General features: G+C 42.9%; 2 protein-coding genes across 14 annotated transcripts in view; both read right to left on the bottom strand.

Moving 5' to 3' along the window:
• ZC3H11A (zinc finger CCCH-type containing 11A) overlaps positions 1 to 18,232 on the bottom strand; it is a 31,318-nt gene extending 13,086 nt beyond the window's left edge. For 2 of the 13 annotated variants that reach the window (XM_025189685.3, XM_025189678.3), the window contains exons 1-8: positions 10,192 to 12,913; positions 8,996 to 9,185; positions 7,203 to 7,322; positions 5,853 to 5,976; positions 4,732 to 4,935; positions 3,336 to 3,452; positions 2,164 to 2,244; positions 1,447 to 1,557 (exon numbers count right to left, since the gene is read on the bottom strand). In XM_025189685.3, coding sequence (XP_025045470.2) covers positions 1,447 to 1,557; positions 2,164 to 2,244; positions 3,336 to 3,452; positions 4,732 to 4,935; positions 5,853 to 5,976; positions 7,203 to 7,322; positions 8,996 to 9,049 — 811 coding nt within the window. In that variant the 5' untranslated portion in view covers positions 9,050 to 9,185; positions 10,192 to 12,913. Of the gene's footprint in view, positions 1 to 1,446; positions 1,558 to 2,163; positions 2,245 to 3,335; positions 3,453 to 4,731; positions 4,936 to 5,852; positions 5,977 to 7,202; positions 7,323 to 8,995; positions 9,186 to 10,191; positions 12,916 to 17,720 lie in introns of those variants that run through there. The other 11 variants (XM_006133096.5, XM_014578575.4, XM_075910385.2 and 8 more) reach the window with 10 other exon arrangements.
• Positions 12,932 to 17,726, bottom strand: ZBED6 (zinc finger BED-type containing 6). The gene has a single exon (XM_089773553.1). The coding sequence runs from the start codon at positions 16,418 to 16,420 to the stop codon at positions 13,280 to 13,282; it is 3,141 nt and encodes a 1,046-aa protein (XP_089629679.1). The 5' UTR covers positions 16,421 to 17,726; the 3' UTR covers positions 12,932 to 13,279.
• Positions 18,233 to 19,408: the final 1,176 nt, after the last annotated feature.

Here is a 19,408-nt window from a genome sequence, read left to right on the forward strand (position 1 = left end):
AGTTTTTACAAGTGAAGAGTCTCACATCATAAATCGTGAGGCTTTGCTCATTAGTGAGCAAACAAAATGCAAGAATATTGAATCATAAAACGTGTACAATTAGGTAGCTTATTAGTAAGTGTACTATAGTATAATTAGCAAAAATTGTAGTTTGAGATCTTGCTTCTGTAATTAAGGCTCTGATGACAAATGTGCAAGTTTGTTTAATAGTTATATACTGGGCTGATGTGGGAGGTTCTCGTACAGTAGAAGTATTCACAAAGTTAAGTTTACTCTTTCAAGCAAGCAAAATGCACCTTGAGACCACATCTTCCATATCCAGGCTCTAAGTCTTCTAAACACTTGGGCTGCGTCTAGACTGGCAAGTTTTTCCGCAAAAGCACTTGCTTTTGCGGAAAAACTTGCCAGCTGCCTACACTGGCCGCTTGAATTTACGCAAGAACACTGACGATCTAATGTAAGATTGTCAGTGTTCTTGCGCAAATACTATGCTGCTCCCGTTCGGGAAAAAGCCCTCTTGTGTAAATGTATTTGCACACGAGGGCCAGTGTAGATAGCTAAAAACTGTTTTGCGCAAAAAAGCCCCGATGGCGAAAATGGCGATCGGGGCTTTCTTGCGCAAAACCGCGTCTAGATTGGCACGGACACTTTTCCGCAAAAAGTGATTTTGCGCAAAAGTGTCTGTGCCAATCTAGACGCTCTTTTCCGTAAATGCTTTTAACGGAAAAACTTTTCCGTTAAAAGCATTTGTGGAAAATCATGCCAGTCTAGACACAGCCTTGAGGTTTTATTCCTTACTAGCGCGAACAACTATCTAATAGCAGTGGGTCTGTCTTTGTCTCTCTCCCAAAATAAATGGAACCTTTGCATACTACCTCATGAACACACTCTCCTCCTACCCATGTCCCTCTCTGCTTATTTTGTGCTGGTTCCCCTCTGCAATGCCACATAGCTTCTTTGTAGCCGCTTCCTCTTGTTAGTTCTCCAGTTCTCTCCTGTTTGTACTCATTCATTTCTCTCTCCTTTTACCATTCGGTTCTGCAGCTGCATCCTTATGCAAACACTTGTCCTATTCCTGCAAACTCTTAAGCACATATGTAGCTCTACTCACACCAGTAGGCCTGTTTGTGAGTAAAGTCAAGCATGCAGCATCATGATCACGTTTTGTAACACTGGCTTATTATGGTTAGCTTGAGCACTTCTCTGTAACCCTTTAAAGGTGATGTCCAGAAGCTGATAGTCCTGACACAGAAGTAAAAAATCTACATGCTTCATTGAATATCAGCTCTTTCAGAGGGTTCTGATGTATCAGTAGAAAACCATGAGTTCTGAAGCTTTAAATAAAGCCCTCAAAATATTTTCAGCATCATCAGTAGCAGAGGAACCCCATGTTAGCCAGACAGAGAGCCACCAAAATGGAACCAGAGAACCAGGTACAGTTATTACCTTGTTTTGCAGACAACGTTACAGTCCTGATCACCGTCCGTAGGTTTTCCTTTTCTGGGCCAGGAATAGTCTGGGGTTGGAGTGGATGAATGGAAACTCCAGAGGGGCCTTCTGATCACAAGTAAAAATATGTTAAGTTAGTGGGGTTAACGTTTATAAAAAGCCACTCTCTTAACACACAAGGAAAAATAGACAAAAGCTATTTTATTTCTAGCAAACTAATTTTAAAATCACATCAACATTTATATGCAAATTGAAATCAAGGCTCAGAACAGGCAATTGAGGGTGTGTAACAGCTTTATATACAGACTTCACACTCAGTCAATTGCACATATGGGCCAAGAGAAGAATAAATATAAAGGACTGCACAAAATAGTCTTCTCCAGTGGTTGGCCAGCTATCCAGATGCTACAGGGGAAAAAGATGCATAATGCGTAACATCATGAGAGTATATTCTTGGACACTTCTCATTTTGACCTTACTCCCTGCTTTAGAGGGCATGACTAATACAAGAGAGCTTGTGCCATCTTGTCTCTGCTTTTAACATTTGAACTGTTTTAAGACATTTTCAAACAATAATCCTTCTCTGAAAGCAAATATAGATTATCCCAATCAAAAAACCTCCATGCAAATCTTCCTATGTATTTCCCATGTATGAAAAGCTGTTGTCTCTCGAGACAGAAGCGCTATGAATTTGAGGGGAGGGAGAGAACTCACCACCTTGTTTTTGTGATTTTTCCTTCATTTTTTTGGACTTGATTTCTTCAAGGGTTTTTATTCCAAAATTCAAATTGTTATCTGAAAATGCAGAATTGTGAATGAACTCAAACCTTCAAAGAAATGGTGCACGTCTATGAAGCCTAACCAGATTTCTCAACATTTACTGCTTTTTCTAAATAAACAAATAAAAAATAAAATAAAATAAATCAGTATTAACTGACGAGGAAGGAAAATAGCACTTAAGTTCATGGCCCCAGAACACAGAATAGTTTAGAAGGCTGCATTGACTCGCAAGACAGCAGAAGTTGCATTTTTAAGAATTATTGAAATCTGCTCTGTAAGTCACTTGGCTTTCTTTTAAGTTTTTTGGTATTTTTTTTAACAGTGTAGGGACATCCAGGCACCGAACTCCCCTTTGGTCTCCTGTTCTGATCTACATAGCTAAGTCACAGAGTTACTCACCTTCTAGAGCTATTCTTCGTTCCATTTCCACCCTTTACCTCACTATGTGCAGCTTTCTGAGATAGCAGTGGTATACTTATTCAGTTGCCAAAAGCTGCTACTGCATGACCATAAAATACCTCTTTTCCCTAAAGAGTATCCTTGGTGATGTCTGTTTAAGGAGTAAGAACCTAAAAGCTACCCCACATGCTAATTAAAAAACTTACAAAGTGATTTTCCACCGACTTACACTGGTGTAAACCAGGAATAACTACACTGAAAAAAATCAGTGACATCACCTAATATACATAAGATGATGTGGACTGATGACCTACAATTTTAACTCATGGACCACTCCATATGCTCCTTAAGCTAATGAGGTTTAAGCATTGATCACCAAGATGAATTTAAAAAAAGATAACTTTAAAACGTACATTATCATTTACTTTTTAAATGCCTTCTGGAATTGCTCAACAGAAACCAAAAGCATTTGAAAAGAGAATGAGCTAAGCATTGACTGGGTTATTCTGTTTGTGACTATAAAACAGTGGCTGACACCCAAGTATCACCTTACTAAAGAGCTCAGCCAATAGCCAGAATTAAGGTTTTTGCTAGCCAGACCACAGGGGTAGTCATTTGTTACATTTTTCCAACACCTAACACAATGGGGTCCCTGAGCCAACCTGCGGTGACCTTAAAGAGCTCCTGCAATATAAACATTAAAATACCTTGTTTTGAAATAGCATTGGATTTCCGAGTAGAAATGATCCGCAGTCCGTTATGGGTTTCTGTAGCTGGCTGCTGAACAGGTGTTTTAGCTTCATCTCCTTCTTCAGAAAGTTGATCTGAAAGGGATAAATGTTAGTTCACGCACAGTTAGCACAAGGAACTGGACAAGACTGTATGTTCCTTGGGACAGAGAAACCAGGAACCTTTTGGTTCCAGTTATATACAGCAGCAGGCACAATGGAGTCACAGTTCATGACTGAAACACTCAGATGCAACAAATAATTAATGAGCAAATCTTGTGCTTTCACACATCAGCTCATGCACTTACACTAGGGATGTAATTATGTAGTCGATTAACCGATAAGCAAAAGCTTTTACGTTAATGCTATAGACTACACGCATTCCCCTCCACATCCGACAGTACGTTTTTTAGCAGGCTGGCCAGCAGCCCGGCTCAGTCCTGGCTCGCACTGGGTCCGGGACCTACCCCTGCTGCAGCTCTGCATTTGAAGTGTATTAGGAGCCAGGCAGGCTGCCCAACTCAGTTCCAGCTCACGTGGGATCCAGGAGCTCAGATCCTCCTCTCCACCCCAATAGGGGATGCTGCCACCCTCTGCTGCTGCCTCTGTAGCAAAGGCAGCAGTGCAGGGTGACAGGCAGCCAGTCCACGAGGAGAGCTGGTTTGTAAACTGGCTCCACTTGCAGACCAGCTCTCATTTGGCACCCCACACTGCTGCCGCTGACTATTCAATCAATCTGATACAGAGGCAGCAGTGCGGAGTGGTAGGGGGCTCCTCAGGAGTGGGACCGAAGCACACTGGCTGCTGGCCACACCCCTGGGACTATAGAATTGTCGACTAATCGATAAGAATTCATGAGATTAATCGACTATTCAATTAACCAATATTTAACATCCCTAACTCACACAGCACCTTTCATTAAAGGATGAGTATTCTCTTAATTCTGAGAAAGTGCAAGCATTGAGAGGTTAAGGCCAAAATGGACAAAGGTTTTAACCTCTGACTTCAAACTTAAAAAAAGTTGTTCTAAGTGACTTGCCCAAGTATGGCCATGCCAGAAATAAGATCTAGGTCTCCTGACTCAGTTCCTAACTCAATCTCTAGACAAGGCAACATTCTGGATTGCCCATACAGGGATGGTGATTAAGGAAGGAATTGCCTTCCTATTTCCTTGTACAAGAGGTTAGAAAAGTTTTCCTCCAATATTGCAGGTACTGGCCATAGCTCAGTGCAGAACAATAGACTAGAACGACCACAGGAGTGACTAGGTAAACAGAAGGTTGATTATTAGGCACACGGCAAATGCATCAGTGCTGTGTATGTATTGACTTAAATTCAGGAGATACCATATGCTTTAGAGATTAAATTTGCTCACCATCATCATCTTCATCATCATCTGCAGCATTGATTACGACTGGAGGATGAGTGGGGCTGGGAACATTTTCAGAGTTTTCCACTTTCATCACCCCCCGCAGCTGAGGGGAAGGATTGGACTGGACAGACAGTTTATTCTGCTGCAGCGAGATCTGGGTCACCTTTGCCTCCTCTTCTACAGACTCAGTCATATTTGGCAGCACAGCTAGAACAGTAGTAGTAGTAGTTTAAATAGACATGTAATTTGTCTGTTTAAAACCTTGAATTCAGGGCTTCACTCATTTCCAAACCACAATCCAATAAACTTCCAGACGAGAGAAGAGACTCTGCTCAATATGGATACACTAGGTGAGAAAGCATCAGTGTCTGGCTATTATTTTTATAGCCCCACAAAGCTAGGCCTCATAGCACCTAGTGAAAGGTTTAGTGAGATGAGGATAGTTTACCACTGAAGAAAAAGGTCAATAAAAGAAAGAGAAGCAGCTGAGCATAAAAAATATTGGGTGAAATCCCCCCAGCTATTCATTTCAGTCTCGACTACATCTGGAGGCTTGTTTCTTGTGCTCGGGATCGGCAGATGGCTGGTACAAGTCACCTGTTACCTGAATAGCAGCATCGGTGCGGTACAAATTTACTCATGTTTTGATAATGTCAAGATTTCTTGTCTCTCAAAGAAAAACTGACCAAGGTGAAGCATATTTCGTCTCTTGGGCCAACAAGTTTTAATATCATAGAATCATAGAATAATAGGACTGGAAGGGACCTCAAGAGGTCATCGAGTCCAGCCCCCCGCCCTCAAGGCAGGACCAAGCTCCACCAATATCAACCTCAAGAGCCCGTATTTTCTTGTTAATGAAGCAAATAATGTAATATGTGATGTAGCAGTTTCAGAAATGATTTTTAAATACATATTTTTGGCATTTCGGATTACACTGGTGTTTCATTTGAAATCACCACTGATTTTGATTCCTATAACGAATAACTGATAGTGGCTTTTGTTTTTCAGCTACCAGTAACAGGAGTATCGGAAATATTTTTGCAAGTACAAGTCCAGAGATGGGCTCTACAAGGCTTCAGGGATCTGGGAAGAATTGCCAAAGGAGAAAAAATGAAACAACTCACTTTTGCTTGGAGGTAGGAAGAGTCCCTCAACGTAGCGTCCCTTGTTGTGATGGAAAGCACAATTTAATTTCTGACAGCCCACTGGCTGGTTCTCCCAGTAGCAAGGGATCTCGCTGCGTTTTTTCTTCAGAGAGACAAAACAAAGACCCACATTAAAGTCACCTTGGAAAAGCTAAAAAGCTACACAGTTATCAGATGGCCTCCAAGTGGCATAGAACTCTCATAGAACAATGGCAATGCAACATTGTGACTTCATTTCACAGATCAAACGTGTCACAATAATATTTCAATACACTATCAAGACATCACCTATGACTGATACATGGAAATAGAAATCCAATCTAGTGCTCTGGGCATATAGACAATCTTTACAAAAACTATGTCAATGGCCATTATGCATCTGTCAGTTACTACATTCCTCTTTCCTTTCTCCACCTTCTAGTCTATTAGAGCACCCAACAAAACCATGTAGAAAGTCAGAGATGGAAAAGACTGAGTCACATCTAGTTCATCTCCCTAAGGCCAGTGCAGGATTATTGCCCAGTGCTAGGGTCCCCACAATTAAGTAATGCAACCAATGTGACAACTGTCACTTCCACTGAAGAGACCCTTCCAGTTTAAAATCTTATTTAATTGGTTAACTGGTTAAATGTATGGTTTAACCAGTTAACCAATTAAAGGGTAGGGAAAGATTGAGAGGGGCACTCTAGTCCAGCTGGGCAGAAGCACTGCCCTTCCTCCCCTGGCCTGCCACTGCCGACAGGGGCTGATGCAGTCCCTGCCTGCGGGGCACTTGGGCCTGCCATGGACAGGGGCTTCTCCAGCCTAGAACAGCCCCTGTCCACAGCAGGCAGGGAGCTGCTCCAGCCCCCACCAGTGAACTGGAACTGGTAAAGCATCACCCATTAATGGTGATGCTTACCAGTTAACCTTTCACATCCCTGGTGTAGATATCATAGAAAGGAGCTGTTTTTCTAACAATCTTTAATTTTCTTAAATTCATCCCTTTACTCTGAGCAGTGGAGGCCAGTGTTGCTTAGCGCAGGTGAAACGGACATATAAAAGTGAACCCATTACGATCTTTGCCTGCAACTGCATATTACTGTTCCAATTCAAAATGAATTAGGCAGTGCCAAAGTAACCTGCTTACACTGAACAGCCTCCAATCAGATCCACTTGTATGATTCTAAAATAATTTTTTGTTTCCTTGGTGTTTACATGTTCAGCACAAGCATATGTGACAAGACTCCAAAACAGTGAATCTCAGTAGTACAAGCTTGATTGTAACCAGTTCACCGAGCACCAGATAAAAGCACTATCCGAACACGTACTTGCAAAATGAACACTTACATCGATCTCCATGTGCCTAAACCTGCAGATACTCCTGAAACAGCGCCCTTCCTGCCACAGTGTGCAGACAGTCTCGTTTCCCAGTGCAGCTTCACAGTGACGGAATGGACAAGCGTCCCCCTAGACCAATGGGACAAAAAAATAAATAAATAAAAATGCTGCAACCTGAAAAGGCCTGGTACAAAGGACAGCTATAAAAGTGGAACTTTCTGAATTGAAGGAAAGAAGCTCAGTGACTGAACTGATCCTAGTGTACGGGGAATGGAAAGCAGGTGACTCAAGAAGAAGAAATGGAGCAAAGGATGAGAATTGCATTCTCAGGGAGAAGGCAAAAACAATTCTATGGAAAAATATTTGAAGGACCTTCCTGCCATTATTTTAAACCACTATCTTAGTATCAGACAAACAATTTAGAGGTGGGCATGATGAAAAAAGTCAAGACACTCTGTGGATGGGATACAAAAAAACACCTAAGAAAAGATCAACATTTTTATCCTATTGCCTTACAGCCAATCTCAACCATCTTACTGTTGCATTTACTCGATAGAATTCTGTCTACTGTATCATCCTTAAGAGCTATATTAGCGCTAATTTTCAATTGAGAAACATTTGTCACATTAAGAAATGCAAAGACCAATCAATCAACCTGTGGGGGTAAAGCATGATGGCTGTAGCTCCTGAAAAACTGTATGCCACTGCAAAAACTGACATTTTCCTGCTGTCACATAAATGGGGCACAAATGTTTCTGCATCTGTTCATTGGCCTTAGTCATATCTGTTACTTCTGGATCTTATTTATCCAACAATGAAATAGCATACACAGTAGACACAATATGATACGGATTTTTCCATAGCTGGTTTATTGGGCCACAAGGAGCAATAATTACCTCTGGAGAGAAGCAGAACGATTTAGGGAGGTAAGCGACTAGTTGACTACCTGATAAGCCTAGGCGAGGAGGAGGGGAGGCAGATGCGCAACAAGGGAAACAGCGTGAGCGCGACCAAAGCAGTCCCCACTTGTGCAGGGTCCAGGCTGCAGCGCCTCTCCCTTTGAAATGTACAAGAGCCTTGGTCTCTTGTACATTTCAAAGGGAGAGGCGCTGGTTCCCTGGGCCTCTTTCTTTGAAATGTACAAGAGCCGCAGGTGAGTCTTGTACATTTCAAAGGGAGAGGCACAACAGTTGGGACCCCATGCCAGCAGGGATTGCTTCGACCCGCTGAAGCCCTTGTACATTTCATAGGCAGAGGTGCAGCGGGATAGCAAGCCCCTCCTTATCAACTAATCGAATAGTCGATGGAAATCCCATGAATTTCTTGATTAGCTGATTATCTGAGATTTAACGTCCCTAGAATGATTTAGTTGACTTCAGGAGTCAGGTGCTCTTGAGTTCTAATCTATCACTGGCATTGACTCCCTTTATAGACTGGGCAAGTTGCTTCAATTCTGTGTCTTGATTTACCTATCTCTGGAAGGAGTTAATACAGACATCACAAGTTATTTGTACAGCTTAGCAACCAGAGATTTTAAAAGTTTTAATCAGTATTACTGCCTGATAAAAACAGGAGTAGGGATAAAAGTTATTTCTCTCTCCACACAGATAATCGAGCATAAATAGTCTATCTTGAAATTTATTCCTTTCTATAAGAGATGGCTAGATGTAACAAAACAAACCAGGTAAATGGTATATGACACCAGCTACAACACTTCAGGATAGATTCTACTTTCAAATCTATAATATATGCAGTACATTATTCGAGTAGTTGTATTCATCTGTTTCTCTTTTTAAACACACCTTGGTACACGTGGAATAGAAATAGAAGTAGCAATCATCTCCTTGTTTAGACATGCTGGACAGATTGTTAGAACAAGCTCAAGTTATCAGGGATATTGCTCATATAGACGTCTTCCTCTCTTAATGAAAATGGGCTTCACTCTTTCTTCTTTTTCAGACTTGACCAGTGAAATCTTCTTTAAAAAGTAACCTTGGAAAAGGTGGGTTTAGGAGAATAAAAAAAATAAATCAGATAATCAAATGACAATTAACTTTCCTTCTTTTTTTTACCAAAGCCATTTAATATGTTTGAAGGGACAGTGTTAACTTGAGTGCCTTGAAACTGACCAGTTTACCACTTCTGAGATACCTTCAAATGATAATGGGTATTGTCTGTGATTTAAACAAATTCCTGTATCCCAACTGACATCTATCAGGGATGGCCTAGACCATAGGTTCCCAAACTGTGGGGCATGAAGAAATTCCGGGGGGGTGCGAGGTGACCCAGCCCCCTTCCCCCCCCCATCAATCAGCCCCCAAGAAAGAGCCCAGTCCGTCCGGTAAAAAAATTCAGAAAATACCATGTGAAATGTGTGGTACTTTCTGTCCATCGGAACACATGCAACTCGAGCTGGCTGGAGATGGAGCATCTTGGGCAGACTTCAAAATGGCCTTTTTAAAAGGGCAACTTTTTTTTTGGTCAACAACTTTTCCTCTGGAGTACTGACACCTTTTTTTACACTGATCCCAGAAATTAAAGGGGCTGCAACTGTTTTTCAGCCCCATGTCATTTCCTCCCTCCCTCCCCCCAACAAGTTTTGCTGCTATTTTTTGGAGGGGGGGGAGCTGGGGTGTGTGAGAGGGTTTCTTAAAAAACAAAAAGAGGAGTGTGATGCCAAAAAGTTTGGGAACCACTGGTTTAGATAGTACTGGGTCCTGCCGTGAGGGCAGATGACTGGATTCAATGACATCTCGAGGTTCTAGTGTTCTATGACATTAAAGAGTTTTATTAGCACAGAATAAATTGTGCTCCAAACAGAGTGAAGTGCAGGATTGGGGGCCTACCTCTGAAGGAATTAATTATACCTAGGAAATACCCATGGATGATTAACTATTGTTATCATAGTCTTTAAAAAGTACAGCTTTAGTTATGAGCTCTCCTTTCTCATCCCTATTCTTTATCAGGGGGAATTTTAGATATCTACAAATTAACATACCTGGATAGCCTCGGCAAGAACGTTGGTCTTCAAAGACTTCCAATTAATTTCTCCTGTAGGCCGAACCAACACTTAATCCGTGAATTAATAATACAGGGAGAGAAAGAATTTTCTCCTCACATTGCCAAGGAAATCTCTCATCCACAATTCAGACACAGGCTGTGCTTTTAAACATCTTACAACTACTGCAGGAAGCAAGTCCATTTGAGTACTCTCTGTCAGACTGGAGGACAGCCAGGGTTAGTTAGCTCTTCAAAAAACAGTTCATTTAAAGATGAACTTGTAAGTCAAAGTGGCTGCAAAAATGAAGATCCATCTTCCACAGCCGGACAATTTAAAAAAAATTTTTTTTTTTTATTTAAAACTCAATAAGTTCCAATTTCTGGTCTTCAAGAATTCTTCACCTATTAAGAAAACACAAAAACCTTCCCCCATCTTTATTACCTGTATAGCAAAAACATACTTGTATGTATAAACATACACATGTATTTATACACAAATGTGTGTTTATACACACACACCCCAATATATGCAAATGTAGTAATAAAAATGATATATTTGGGCTGTCACTTTAAAATGCACCACAAATTGTGTTAAAATGGGGGTAATGGCAAAAACTGAGGTGTTATAAAAGTGTCACATAAATACACTTTCAGGCCAATGCTTTATAGCATGGATAAGTTTGGATCTGGCACATAAATGTATGCATGTATGTACATGCATACAGTATAGCCATATTTATACACAAAAGCATGCACAGTATGCATAGTCTGACAACTTATTGCTTAGACTTGATATTTAAAGCTGTGATCAAGTACAAAAAATTAGCAGTTCTAGACTACAGCAAAATTGGAAGCAGGGAAATGCTCAGTTTTGAAGAGGCAATGCTGCATGAGACAGAATCTGGATTTTTTTTAAATCCAATTTTCATTTATTGTATAGGTTTTCAAATACTTCTGGTTTGTCATCACATACTGTTCCCTGATACATATATCCACTGTTATCCATTGCTGTGAGATGGCAAAGGCCTGAAAGTATGGCGAGGGTCCAATTCTTAGCAGCCAATCACTTTGACACCATTAGTAACCTGAAAGTGATTCCAATTAACATAGTTTAATTTCACTGTGAAATCAGATTTTCAGTTTGCTCCTTTTTACTGAATGCCATAAACCCTGTATTTCTGACCATTTGATCTAAATTTAGAGATTCCAATTCTCATGTCATTGAAGTGCTGATAGAGACAAGGTGCATGAGGTAACGTCTTATATTGGACCAGCTTCTTTCTGTTGGCAAGAAAATTTGGTCCAGTAAAAGATATCACCTCATCCACTTTGTCTTTCTAATATCATGACATTGACATGATTTCAACAACATTGCATACATTAAGAGCACTGAAACATTTCTGTGCTAACTAATTCTCTTCCAATTCTACCTTAGAAGAAACTGAATGACATACTCCAGACAAATTAATAATAAAAAGATTGGACCTTTTACTCACACACGCACTAGTGAATTTTTCCGGGTTTTTTTGGGAGGGGGAAGGAGGGAGTTTCCCTAAATCTGAAATGAGAGGAAAAATTTGGTTCTTATATTAGTTACCAGTTTTAAACTCCTGACAAGGGGAAATTTTCAAAAAGGTAAGAATCATTCTCTCTCCTTCCTTTAGCATCTAAATAATGACTCACTTTTGAATGTTGTCACCTTTAAAGCTGGAATTTGTATCCCAGGTAACTTCTGTCTACCTGTATCTAACTACACTATTGTTCCCTCAATGGCAGTTAACATACATAGGGAAGTTTTGCCAAATTCACTTTCACAAATACCCTAACAGAATTCAATGAGATTTCAAAGTGTGAAATTCCTCCACATAAACCAAAACTTATCTCTTGGCAAGTAATGGACAATGCCTAACAGTCTGTTTGATAAAGTTTGAGGTGCACGAAGGATCTGGTGGTCCAAAGAGGCATCTCTTTTCTAAATATTCTGCACACAGTCCAGGGTTTGAATTACTCACTGAAATTATACTGCCCAAGAGATTTAAAAAACAAACAAACCCCAAGAAACTCAGGCCTCTCCGTATTCTCTAAGCACTACAAATTAAATTAAAACAAAATGTAGCCTTTTTTTTTAAAATGGAAACAACTTTTTAGAACAGCAATACAAAAAACTACAGAAAATCAAGTGAGATAAATTCTTGAAGCTTAAAATAAACGAGTAACTCTGGTGCACTCAGCAAGCTTGCATCAGTAATTAAAAAGCGTCAAAGTCAATCAAATCCCAAGAATTGCACCGGTGTTCATGTTGAGATTGAGCTGCAGTTCACATTGCCATTTCATTTTGTACAGAGCTTAGTTATAGGAAATAATAATTAGAGATCAGAGAGAAGAAATATATAGTTGGGATCATAAATTTCACCCTCACAAGAGTACAGTGACTATTTGCCCAATCCAATTTAGAGCCCTGTCCTCCTTCACACTGACAAACTATGCTATTAACTCATCCATTTTTTCAGTTTGCCAGCCAGTATTGCTCTAAGACCTTTCAATAATAGGCTGGGTTTATGGGGGAGAGAAGTTCAGAGGGGAAACATTTTTATACCGCAATAAATGTCAGAAGGGAACGCTATCCAGTTACTACTGCCAGCACAATGCTTATCAACTACAGACACCTATCTAGTACTCTTTGACTTTAAAGCATGAAACCTATTTGCGTCTCTCTTTATTGTTGACCTGTTTTTGTGTGTGTGTGTGGGGGGGGGGGGAGGTTAAATAATTCTTTTCATTAATGTTTATATAAAAATCCTATGCAGTGTTTATTAGGACAATTTGAACACAAAATCAGGAGCTCCCAATTTTCATCCTACCTTTCTCACTAAGTCAGGAGTCAGTTTTCTGGTCTGCAAAATGAACATAATGCTTATTTACACACCTCTCCGGGGCATTTGGAGGATATCATATAGGATCTAGTGCTCTGAAGATGGAAAGCACAAGTGCTAGATAATAACTGTACAAGAACAGTATATAGCAGCACAAGTCCCAGCACTTCAAGTGGTCCAAAGCATAGAACAAACGGAAACTATCAGCTCTGGCTAATACATCTCATCTTCGCTACTCTGAGTGATCTCATCCTCTGTATCAAAGCCCAAGGCCAGAGTAGAATAGTCATAATTAATACTTTTTAAGTTCATTTTAAGGAACATTAACTGTTCAATGTTGTCAAAACCTGGACTAGCACAGTGTTCGGAAATGAGGTGTCTGGCTGTGCTGAAGACACATCCAGAATGTAGACTACAGGGTGGGCAGCTGAGATATTGAATAGCTACTTGGGTTAATGCAGGCCACTTTCTCAGTTTCCCCTGCCAATAAATCAAGGGGTCATCTTTAATGGCTATCCCCGGAGACTTGTCTTGAAAGTACTCTTCTACCACCACTGCAGCTGAGGGGCACAACAGCCTCTTCTTGCCAATCAAAGATGCAACACTCGAAGAGGAGCCACTGACAAGACCTGAACCAGAGTAATCTTCCTTAAAGCAAAGAGCAAAAGGATCGGTTTCTACAAGTGATGAATGGCCTGATATTTCTGTAGCTTCCAACGAACAACCCTCCACTGAATTGCACATATGTTCACATACTGTTTCAATAAGGATCTGCTTATAGTTTATCAAGTCAGTACCTTGAGGAAGGTATTCTTCTAAGTTGTCTTTAAAGCAGGGATCTAATAACGTGGCCAAGATATAATGCTCAGATCTGAGCACAGCACTCAGTTGGGTGTCAGTTTCGAGCCTTACACACAAGTCATCCACCAACCCTAGAGCTACAGTGGCACCTTTAATCTGAAAGTCTTTTCGCATGTTCTGCAGAGTCAGGAGCAGGCGGTGAACTAATGGCAGCACCTGACTAAGCCCTGCAGTGCACATGCTCACTTCCTGAGTGGCTTCTTCAAATGGCTCAAGGATGTCACACAGGTGAGCCATCAGACACCATTGAAATGAGGTGAGGATGACTCCACCCACCCTTCCCGCATGATGTTGCATGCAATAGTCATGCACTGCTTTCTGCTGTTCTAAAAGTCGCTTCAGCATATAAAAGGTGGAGGTCCACTGGGTGGCTACCTCCTTTTTCAAGTTGTGCTGTGGAAGATGGTTTGCATGCTGGAACTCCTGCAAAATTTGACGGGCCTTAAAAGAATGATTAAAATGCTTGCAAATTTCTCGAGCAGTTGCTAACATGCTCCCTGTGCTTTTGTGCTCACAGAGGAAGTCCTGAATTACTGAACTTAAACAAAATATAAAGCATGGCACTTGGGTCAAGTCTCCATCTCTCACTGCACGCACAACACTGGCAGCGTTATCTGAAACTATGAAGCCAGGGGTGAGGGAATTGGGGGAAAGCCACACACCAATTTGGTAATTTAGTTCTTGTAAAATACTGTCTGCTGCATAATCTTTAGTAAAGCCAGTTACACAAAGAGCTGCCTGCTTCCTGCAACTGGGAGTTCTGCTGGCACTGTGAGAGGAAGACAGCAGCATTTCAAAAGACACCCAATGGGCTATCACTGCCAGATAGTCTGTGCTTGGTTCATGGGTCCACATATTAATGGTTAAGTGAACTTTTTTGCACTCAGCTTTCTTAAGAGACATGAAAACCTTTTCTCTCACCACACTGTATAACCGGGGCACAGCCTTTGTGGAAAAGTAAGTTCTTGATGGCAGATGATAACCTGGTGCCACTATCTGCATTAATCTCTGAAAAGCCAGGGTAGAAAAAAATGAATAGGGTTGCATATCCTCAATAATCAGTTCTGTAATAGCCCTGTTTATCTGTTGCGCAATTGGTATTTCATGGTATTCAATTTTCTTCTCAGCAGTGGATGTTTGAGAGTCTTGCGGCGTCCTGAAGTTGGGACTTACGGCCTTTTTTTTACCAAGCATTGGCTTAGGAAATAAATTTGGAGTATGGATATCCAGGCCTTGAGGTATTAAACTGTAACTGGCTGGAAGTTTATCCCTCCGAGACAAGAAATAACTTGAAATACTTCTGGGACAGAGAAGTGACAAGTCCATCTCCCTGGGACCAATAGAAAAATCCTCTACTGCTTCTTCATCTAAACCGGTACCAGTAGTGCCATTTGATTTGTTGGCCATGGCCCAGTGTAGAGGATGCATGGCCTGCAGATGCCTTTGCAGCGTGGAGGTGCCTAAGTGAGTGCCTGGCCGGCCTCGACTGACACTCTTTTTACAGACATTACAAACAGCCTTGCAGGTATTCTGAGGATCAATGTAGAAGAAGTTCCAAACTGCTGATGTCTTGGTCCTGGTTCCTGGCATCAGGACACGTTTGGCCATATTGCTTTCAATGAGAAAATTCTCTCTCTCTATTGCTGCGGCTGCACCGGCTGTAGTCATTGCACCTGTGGGACCCACATCTTTGGCAATTTTTTTGGAATGCTCTGGTTTTCCTGGGTGTAACTCATTAATCTGCAGCCCTTTCTTTCTTCTTTTTTTTGTAGAAAACTGGCCTAGTGCCTCTTCGGCCCCGTCACTGTCACACTGAACATTAGGAATATATTCCAAATTCTCATTGCTGCTGAAACTGCTAAATCTGCTATCTGGGCAGACAGGTGATAAAGGCACATTAAAGGCATATTCCTCCTCCCCTATGCTGTTTTCACCAGCAGCATTTAGTTTATTAGCCACAGTCCAGTACACAGAATGCTTTGCTTGGAGATGCCGTTGAAGTGTTGATGTGCCAAGGTGGGTGCCTGGCTTGCCACGGCTGACGCTTTTTTTACATATGCTGCAGATAGCACGACAAGTATACTGGGGATCAACGCGGAAAAAATTCCACACAATTGAAGTCTTTGCTCTCGTACCAGGCAACAGAACCTGTTTTACTGTATTGCTCTCGATAAAGAAGCTCTTTCCATCTTGCTCCGGAGCAGCAGGCTCGACTACTGCAGCTGCAGCACAAGCAGCTTCAACAGCACCTGCCGGACCCAGATCTTTAACAAATTTTTTAGACAGTACCAGTTTTTTATGGCGTGGCTTTCCCTTAGTCCACAACCCCTTCTTTCCTTTATGTTTGGACCGTCGCTCCACCCTTTCCACCACCTTATCATCATCATCAATGTCAGAATGGGCACTGGGAAAAAATTCCAGACTGCTGGCACTATTAAAGTGGCTGCATCTACTACGAGGGGAGACTGGCATACAGACAGAATAGACACTCATTCTCTATTTCCAGAATTTATGCCAGAACTTGAAGTAATTTTACTATGGGATTACTGACAACCGATATTGCGCACACAACTGGTCTTTCTTGAGTATCTGTAGGAGTCAACTTCCTCTTGAACCACTGTCTTGAATAGGTACTATTTTAAGAGGAAAAGAGACAGAAGGAAGTATCTCTACACCAACTTTTTCCTGAAATCCTCAGGACTTCAGAATCAAATTTCGCACTGTCTATTAAGCCTACACATCCACCTTAATTACACGACATGGTGGTAGTTTTGTTTCCTTGTTTCAAAATTAACTATTCCCAGGATATTTCATTTTTATAATCAAATAACACAGCATTCTATTCCGAAAATAAGGTGCACAGCTCAACCCCCAAGTGCACTGTGCACCCGTGCTCCCCAAAGCACCAGTTTTGGGAATGATTTTCTGACTCCACATACTGATAGGTATGATACGAAGAGCTATTTTCGTATTCTCATTCTTCATTAAAAACCCAATGGAAAGAATTCTGTTGCTTTGTTTGTTGATCTTAGGCAGCCAAGACCACAGTCACCCACAAATTTGATTTTGTGTGTTTTTTTTAAAACATGCAAAATCAAAATTAAAGTCAGCTACGCTGGGTGCATCCAGAGTTAGTCTAGATCCTGATGCCCTTTGGGGGCACTGCTGTGGGCAGCCTGCAAGATGATTAGTTTGACAGCAGCAGGTTCCTCTCCGGTTCCCCCAGAAATGGGAAGCACATTAACTCACGGGCCTTGGTATCCTACAAGAGCCACCTACGACTAGAATCTTCGCTTTGCTCCACTTCACATCTGGGGCTGGCCTAGAAGCTGCTTTCCCACGAGTCCACGGGGAGCAATGGGAAACGAGGGGGGTGGGGGGGGAAATATTCTTCACTCAAAGCCTAACCAAGGGGGGCGAGGGACAGAGCACAGGGGGCCTGGCCGGGGGGGGGGGAGAAAAATTCCCCCCGCAGCTTTCCCTAGGGGCGCCCCAAGGAGGCCTCCCGGCGCTCCCCAAGCTCTGCCCAGGTGGGGGCAGCCCCACGCCACGGGGGGGTCTCTGGGGCGCTTGGCCCCAGGCTGAGGGGGCGGGGCCGGGCTACCCCACAGCGGGAGGACCGCCCCCCCCGGCAGGCAGGCCCTGGAGGAACAAAGGGGGGGTTGTCGCGGGAGGACCGGCGCGCGGGGGGGGGACGCGGCCTAGTCGCTCCTGGGGGGGGAGCCTGGCCTCAGCCTGGGGGCTGGTGAGGGGCCGCCCCCCGCCCTTGGGTCTATTAACGGGCTCTAGTTACCGGCGAGCGGGAACTTTACCGAACCCCACGGAGCGGTCGCCTCCGTCGCGGCTGGGTCTCCCCCCCTCCCCGCTCCGCTGGCTCCTCGTCTCCGGGCCGGGGGCAAGACTCGCCGCTGCCAGCCTCAAAGATGGCGCCCAACATACGGGTACCGGCCGACCCGCAACTAACATGGCGGCTGCGCCTGCCCTTACCGAACATGGGGGGCGAGTAGGAACTTCCGCTTCCGTCACTGCTTTACGAGACGCCTGATTCCCCGCTCCTAGTAGGCCCGTGCGGTATCGTTGCATGCTGGGAGATGTAGTCTCCAGGACTGGGTTGGAACACCGTGGCGCATTGCATGCTGGGGACAGGGAGAAAGTGGCACTAGAGCACGGCATGCTGGGACTTGTAGGCGGAATGCAGCTAACCCAGGGATTTGTACCTAGTCTGCCTGGACAGTTGCACTAGAGTAGAGAGCACCCGGATGTGGGTGTGCATTTGGAATGAGCCCTGAGCCTCAAGTTTGAAAATCACGTGGTCCCCTTAATTAACTGCGACTGTTGCACCATTGCTGTAAAAGCCCCAGTTCTTGGAGTCTTGTGATTATTTTTGTTACCATCCGAAGTTTCTAGCCCTGGTGTTTTCGGAGGAAAGCCGGCAAATGTGACCTCCTGAAGGCTCAGTCTGCACTCTTCTGGAGTGGAGACTGATCTGCGATTTTTGGACGCTTGGGTTTTGGAGTTGTATTACTGCTGTCATCAGCCAGGGTTTCGGGGTTGCCCCAGTTAGTTCCTGACAGGTCCTCTTCTCCGTCGGTGATGATATACTTTCGGTTGCATGCGTGTGCTCCCTTTATCTAAAGTGTTAGACGCTGGGCACTTGGGTCAACACCGTGGATCTCTGAGAGCCCCCAGAAATGAGAGATTCAGACAAGGATGAAACCAATCAAGCAGGTTTAGTGCCAAATGCTATATGCATGAACAGTTATCAGCAGAAAGTCTCAACACCAAGCCACTGTGCATTCTGCAAATATTGACAATGTACCAACACATAGCAGGCCTATTGCCAAATGACAGATATTAACAGTGGGTAGCCAGTGTTAAGCCACTGTGCATTCTGTAAGTCGCTGCAATGACACCTGTTGTTTCAGGTGCCTAGTACACCCCCCCACCCCTCCTCCAGTCGGTCTGTGCTCAGCATTTGCGGTGCCTTTTTATAGACATGTACAAACAACATACATCACTTCTTTACATACTAGGTTGCCACCCTCTGTTGCCTAGTTACCACTCTTCACCTTATGGAAGGGGGGTTTACTATCTTTCATGCTGTCAACTTCGACCTGGTCCTGAACCTAGGTCGGTATGTACATTAGTTTTTGGGGAGTCTTTGGTACCAAGACATTTCTTATTAAGATGTTCCACTACTCCCCTTTGGCTTACATTCTGTACCTGGTGCCTCCCTGTGTCCTTCCATGCTCCACCTAACTTACACAATTACACAGTTATCAATAGGGCCTCTTTCTTGGCTCCTGCGTTACTGAACCAAAGTCTTGCTCACTAGATTCCAGGCCTGTTGCTGTTTTCATGTTACAGGCCTTTATTCAGGCCTGCTGACTCCATGTTACCAACCCTCAACTTACTACAACGGCCTTGTTGTATTTGCTGGCATCCCACCAAAAACCCCCAAACCCAACAACAAAAAGTGAA

Source organism: Pelodiscus sinensis, chromosome 27 (assembly GCF_052426305.1).
Source record: "Pelodiscus sinensis isolate ZL-2025 chromosome 27, ASM5242630v1, whole genome shotgun sequence".
In the NCBI taxonomy this organism is placed as follows: Eukaryota; Metazoa; Chordata; order Testudines; family Trionychidae; genus Pelodiscus; species Pelodiscus sinensis.

What these genes read in the sequence shown, in the direction of transcription:
- ZBED6 (XM_089773553.1), bottom strand. Translation starts at nt 16,420, where the DNA reads ATGAGTGTCTATTCTGTCTGTATGCCAGTCTCCCCTCGTAGTAGATGC.